General features: G+C 51.5%; 1 protein-coding gene across 1 annotated transcript; it reads left to right on the top strand.

The window, feature by feature from the left end:
• Positions 1-1,191: 1,191 nt before the first annotated feature.
• DQ04_02671050 (putative clathrin heavy chain) lies at positions 1,192-6,306 on the top strand (the record flags this gene model as incomplete). Its single annotated transcript, XM_009312105.1, has 1 exon — positions 1,192-6,306. The coding sequence occupies one exon, from the start codon at positions 1,192-1,194 to the stop codon at positions 6,304-6,306; it is 5,115 nt and encodes a 1,704-aa protein (XP_009310380.1).
• Positions 6,307-6,408: the final 102 nt, after the last annotated feature.

Below are 6,408 nucleotides of genomic sequence, written 5' to 3'. Positions count from 1 at the left end.
CACCAAAAAAAAAAGAAATAGCCGGGAAAGGGGTAAATTTTTTTTTTGTGTTTTCTACTGCTTTGAATAAATAACTCAGAACGAAGCCTTAAACGTGACTGTAGAACGATTGTGAGAGAAGGAGAGAGATGGAAAGTACGAAAGCAATCACGGATTTACACTTGCACATACCCGCATACATGTATCTATGGATGTACACATGCCGTTAAGAAGGATACAAGAAGAAGCAAAGAAGGTGAGGAGGCGGTTGCTGCGTGTAAAACTTCCGCCCAGTCTCCTGTGCGTATGTGTTTGTCACCAGTATTGCGGCGACCATCGACATGATGCACAAAATAACAGAAGCAGTGGCGGATTAAGGTTTTTTTTTGTGGAACCATGAACGCAGGCAACAGACGGCCCATACACCGACATGCGAGTTGATTTTATCGGTGAGAGTTTTTTTTTTCTTTGTTTAGCCTCTGTCTGTCTATCCGCCTGTTTCCCTGCGGCTGCGTGTGTGTGTGTGTGTCTGTCTGAGGTGGGCGGGGGGAAGGTGTGCACTGAAGTGGATTGATCTGAAAGCATCGGACTTCACAAGCACGGAAAAACAAACGAAAGAAGGCAAAGAGAGAAGAAAAAAAAAAAAACAATGACATGTGTGTGCGCGAGGATGACAGGGTGAGAGAATATATGATGGGGAACCAGTTCCCCATTCCACCTGCCCAAGCGTCCTAAGCGGGGATTGAATAGAACGCGTGTGGCGTGCTACGTTTTTTTTCTTTTTGTTGGTCGGCGGGCAGAGGGAGGAATGAGGGCGTTCAGAGAAGAATGAAAAGGGATTAGGTGGCGTCCCTCGGTGTATGCGTGCGTGCGCCACACGGGGGGAACTGTTGGTGTTGTTGTTGTTTTGCAGGACTTCACTTTCGCTCCATTCTCTCTTCTTTTCTGCTCCCACTTCGTGTGCCACATATATATATATATATATATATATATATGCTCGCCTTCTTACAGGAGCGAATCGAGCGAGAGAGAAAGAGAAAGATAGAAACAGAAAATCTATAGGATCTATTGTGTGCCTTTGAGGGTGTGTGCGTGCGTGTTTTGCCTTTCAGACAGAGCAGAGTGAGAGAAATACAGCAAAAAAAAAAGGAAAGACAGCTTGATAAACGGGCGAGCAGATTGAGGAGGCATTGAGATACACCAGTGGATACAATGGACACACCTATATCCACCACCGAAGTCTTTCAGTTGAACTCTGTCACTGGCGGACTTCGCCCAGGTACAATCGCCTTTAAGACACTGACGCTGGAGAGTGACAAGTATGTCTGCGTACGCGATGTGCAGCCGGACGGGCAGACTTCTCTTGTCATTGTGGACCTGGAGAAACGTGAGAGTATGCGCAACAACATCCGCGACGCAGAGTCGGCGATTATGAACCCTAAATCAAAAATCCTCGCGCTGCGCAGCGGCCGCAACCTGCAGGTCTTTGACGTTGACGCAGCGAAGCGGCTCAAGGTGGTCGTCTTCCATGAGGACGTGCTGTACTGGCGCTGGATCGATGACCGCACCCTCGGCCTTGTCTCTCCGACAGCGGTATACCATTGGAGCCTCGATGCCGCCAGCGATGCCGCCCCTGAGCGGGTCTTCGACCGCGCGCCAGAAATGGACGTGTCGGTGCAGATCCTCAACTATCGCACTGATGAGAAGCGCAAGTGGTTGATGCTCTCGGGTGTGGCGCGAACGGCAGAGGGGATGGTGGGAAAGACGCAGTTGTACAGTGTGGAGAATAGTAGTGGCCGCGTACTTGAGGGGCACGCTGGTACCTTCATCTCCACCAGTACGCCAACAGAACCGCGTCCTTGCAATATCATGTGTCTCGCATGGAATAATCCCCAACAGGGCGGAAAAGTGCTGCTGATGGAGTTGCCAACAAGCCCAAAGATGGACCTCACACTGACGCGCCGCGTTGTGGACATTCCGTTCCCTCCCGGTGACTTCCCCGTTGCCCTCAACGTGTCGCCACGGCACAAGTTGCTTACAATCATGACAAGCCGTGGAACGGCCGTTTTGATGGATATCTTCACTGCGGTGGTAATCAAGGTGCAGCAGATGACTCCCAATGTCGTTTTCTGCGGTGCACCATACAGTAAAACAGGTGGTTTGCTTTGCGTCAGCAACCAGGGGTCCGTTTTTCACGTCTCACCAAACGACGATGGAATTATTCCTTATGTGAAGAACCAAATGCAAAACCCGGATCTTGCCTTGCGTATCGCCAGTTCTGCCAACCTTGGTGGTGTGGATGATCTCTACAGGGTACAGTTGGAGAACAGCCTTCGTGTTGGCAACATAGAGGAGGCGGTACGTGCGTGTCTGCGCGCCCCTAATAACGCCTTGCGTGGGCCGGAAGTCCTTGCACGTTTTGTCCATTACCCACCGGTGCCTGGCCAGCCGCCAGCCATTTCCGTTTACTTCAAGCTGGCTCTCGCCGAAACGACACTGAACTCCCAAGAGTCGGTTGAACTGGCTCGTGCTGTCGTGCCAAAAGGTGGGGCAGCATACGTCAAGCAGCAGTACGAGAGTAATAAGTTGACCCCAAGTGAAGAACTAGGTGATCTTATAGCGCAAGCTGAACCTGAGCTTGCAATTAAGATTTACCACAAGGCAGATGCACATGCTAAGGTTGTGAACATATTCCTGCAGCGAAATGAGACACAGAAAGCGGTAGAGTACTGCAAGCGGGCAAATTTTTCACCTGATTGGCGCGTTATTTTGAACAACTTTATCCGTGTCAATCCGCAGAACTCCGTGAGTTTAGCACTTATGCTCCACCGTGATTTGAGTGAGAAACCGGTTTTGGATCCGAAGGAGGTGGTGGATATGTTTGTCACAGCTCAGCAGATTCAGCAGGCGACGGAATTTATTTTAGAAGTGCTTCGCGCGGATAATGGTGAATCAACCAAAGATCTCCAGACAAAGCTTCTCGAAATTAACTTGAAGCATTCACATCCCTCCGTGGCAGAAAAAATTTTCGTACGTGGTATCTGTACCCACTATGATGGTATGAAGTTGGCACCTCTCTGTGAACGGGCAGGGTTGGCGCAGCGCGCCATTGAGTGCTACGTTTCAGCGCAGAATCAAGATCCTGACCTTGACAACCTTGCGAACATACGCCGATGCCTCTCGCACGCACAGAGCTTCAACCCAGAGTGGTTAATTGAGTTCTTTGGCAAGCTCAGCCAGACCGATAGCATGCGTTGTTTGGAGGACCTCTTGCAGAACCATCGCCAGAACTTCAAGGTGATTGTACAGGTTGCTACCAAGTACAATGATGCCCTTGGTGCAGACAAGCTTATGGAGCTGTTTCTTGAGCGCAAGTTGTTTGATATCCTTTACTACTACCTTGGCGCCATTGTACCATACACGCGCGACCCTGAAGTGCATTTCCACTACATTGAAGCTGCGGCAGAGATGGGCCAGGCGCAGGAGCTTGAACGGATGACGCGTGAAAGTCCGTGTTATGATCCGGAACGTACCAAGAATTACTTGAAGAATAAGAAACTAACGGATCAATGGCCGCTTATCAATGTTTGTGACCAGCACAATTTTATTGATGAACTCGTGCACTACTTGTTAGAGACAGGTAACGAAACCCTGATCGAGCAGTATGTGCAGCGTCGGAGCCCAGGGAAGACGCCAGCTGTTGTGGCTGCACTTCTTGACTGTAACGCACGCGAAGAGTTTATCAAGACTATCCTCAATTCAGTTGGTACCATGTGCCCCATTGCGGAATTGGCGCAAGTGGTTGAGGAGCGGGGCCGCCTGCGTCTCATTCAAGGGTGGTTGGAGGCGCGTCTGGCTGAGAAGAAAACCGATGCAGCTCTCCATAATGCGCTAGGTAAGCTGTATGTGGACACTGACAACAACTCGGAGAAGTTCTTGACAGAGAATGAATACTACGAGCCTCTTATTCTTGGTAAATACTGCGAGAATCGTGACCCCAATCTGTCGTACATTGCATACCGTAAGGGCCACTTGAGTCAGGAGCTGATCGAGCTCACTACCAAGAATGGCATGTGGAAGCAGCTCGCGCGCTATCTCGTACAGGAGCAGAACCTGGATCTCTGGTCCACTGTCCTGAAGGATGACACAAAAGAGCGTGAGCGCCTCGTAGAGGCAGTGCAGCAGACGGCGCTACCGGAGTCCCGCGTCAGTGAGGAGGTGAGCACCACCGTGCGTGCCTTTATGAACGTAGAGATGACGCATGAGTTGACATCCATGTTAGACCAGATTGTGGTGCGGGGTCACTTCAGGAAAAATCGCTTCCTTGAGAACCTTCTAATCATGTCGGCCATTCGGGCGCGCAAAGATAAGGTTATGGAGTACGTCTCTACACTCGAGAGCTACGACGCGAAGGAGATTGCTAACATTGCCAGTGCTGCAGAGATGCATGAAGTTGCATTTACCGTATATGACAAGCACAACATGCCGAAGGAGGCGGCAACGGTTCTGATGCGTGATTTAAAGGAAATTCCACGTGGTCGTTCCTACGCGCAGAAGTGTGATACCCCTGCTGTATGGACTGTACTCGGCGAGTACCTTCTCGCGGCAGATGAGGTGCATGAGGCGATTGAGGCGTTGATTCGCGCAAAGAACCCGGAATTTGTAGAAGCAGTGACTGCCGCTGCGGAACGCAACAACCAGTTTGGCGACCTCATCAAGTACCTTACTATGGCACGTGCAGAGTCACGCTCGAAGGACAACAAAATTGACACGGCGTTGGTGCTCACATACGCCAAGACGGGTCGTCTCACAGAACTGGAGGATTTCTTGAAGGAGACACACAATGTGCAGATCCAGTCCGTCGCTGACAAGTGTTTTGACGACGGTCTGTACGATTCTGCCCGAGTGCTTTACACGATCGCATCAAACTTCCCGAAACTTGCGATGACGCTGGTAAAAATGAACAACTTGCCTGCTGCTGTTGAGGCGGCGCAGAAGGCGCAGTCGAAGAAGACGTGGACGGCCGTCAACATTGCATGCATTGAGGCCGGTGAGATTAAGCTAGCCAACATGTGCGCCGTTCCCCTTGTTCTACAGGCCGAATTGATTCAAAGTGTTGTGGACCGCTACGAGGACCAAGGTCTCTGGGAAGAGTTGTTGTCGGTGCTCAAGACTGCCTCTGCCACGCCTGGCGCGCACATGGGCGTCTTCACCTCTATGGGACTCCTCCTCGCGAAGTACAAACCTGAGAAACTGCTGGAGCATGTGAATATGTACTCCAAGAAGATCAACACACACAAGATGATTGCGGTATGCGAGCAATACCATCACTGGCTGGTGCTGCGCGTGCTACACGTTAATAACGAGGACTGGCTCGCCGCCGCCTCCACAATGGTGCAGCATTACGCAGATGCCTGGGACCATGATATTTTCAAGGATGTTGTCGGCCACCTCGGCGTAAGCGATATAGTGTACAACTCTATCAGCTTCTACATCAAGACATATCCAGACCTCCTCAATGACTTCCTCTCCAGCATGTTCAAGAAGCTCGACCCTGAACGTGTGCTGACTGAGGTAACGAAGATTGCCCCCATTCACTTCATCCGCCATTACCTTGAGTCAGCGCAGGATCGCAACTCCCGCCGCGTCAACGAGGCACTGAACAAACTCTACATGGAGGAGGAAGAGGACTTTGTGGCGCTGCGCAACTCGGTGGAGCAGTACGACAACTTTGACTCTGTCGAGCTGAGCGCACGGCTTGAAAAGATGGAGCTGTTTGAGTTCCGGAAGATTGCCCTTTTTTTGCACCGCCGAAACAAGCGCTACTCACACGCCATAGCGGTGGCTAAGGAGAATAAACTTTACCAGGAAGCCATTGAGACTGCTGCAGAGAGCGGTGACCCGCAGGTTATTGAGGGTCTCCTTGATTTCTTCGTCGTTGACCACCCCGAGTGCTTCGTCTCGTGTCTGTACGCCTGCTATGACTACTTAACTCCACAGGTGGTGCTGGAGAAGGCCTGGCTTAACAAGCGTACCGACCTCGCGATGCCGTATCTCATTCAGGCGGTTCAGGACTACACTGCACGCGTTTCACGTATAGAGAAGTCTATGACGGACGCGCAGCAGTCGGCGAAGGAGGCGGCGCGTCGTGCGGGGCCGGTGCACGTACCAGGTGGCGATCCGCTGATGATTCAGGCGGGGCCGGGGAACTCAATGGGTGGAGTGCCGATGCCAATGCCCATGCCGATGATGGGGCAGCAGCAGCAGCAGCAGCAAGGGGGCTTCGGTATGCCGCCGCCACAATTCGGCAACGGAAGGCCGTACTGAGCGGAGTTGTGAGGCGCACGGAAAGGGTGAGATGAATGAGAAAACGTGCTTTGGCTATGTGAAGAGTGACATGCATGAGGAATGAGGAGAGTGAGAGTGAGA

Source organism: Trypanosoma grayi (genome assembly GCF_000691245.1).
Source record: "Trypanosoma grayi strain ANR4 Tgr_267_V1, whole genome shotgun sequence".
NCBI lineage: Eukaryota > Euglenozoa > Kinetoplastea > Trypanosomatida > Trypanosomatidae > Trypanosoma > Trypanosoma grayi.
The sequence above is the reverse complement of the archived record's forward strand: the minus strand, read 5'-3'. Positions and strand labels throughout refer to the sequence as shown.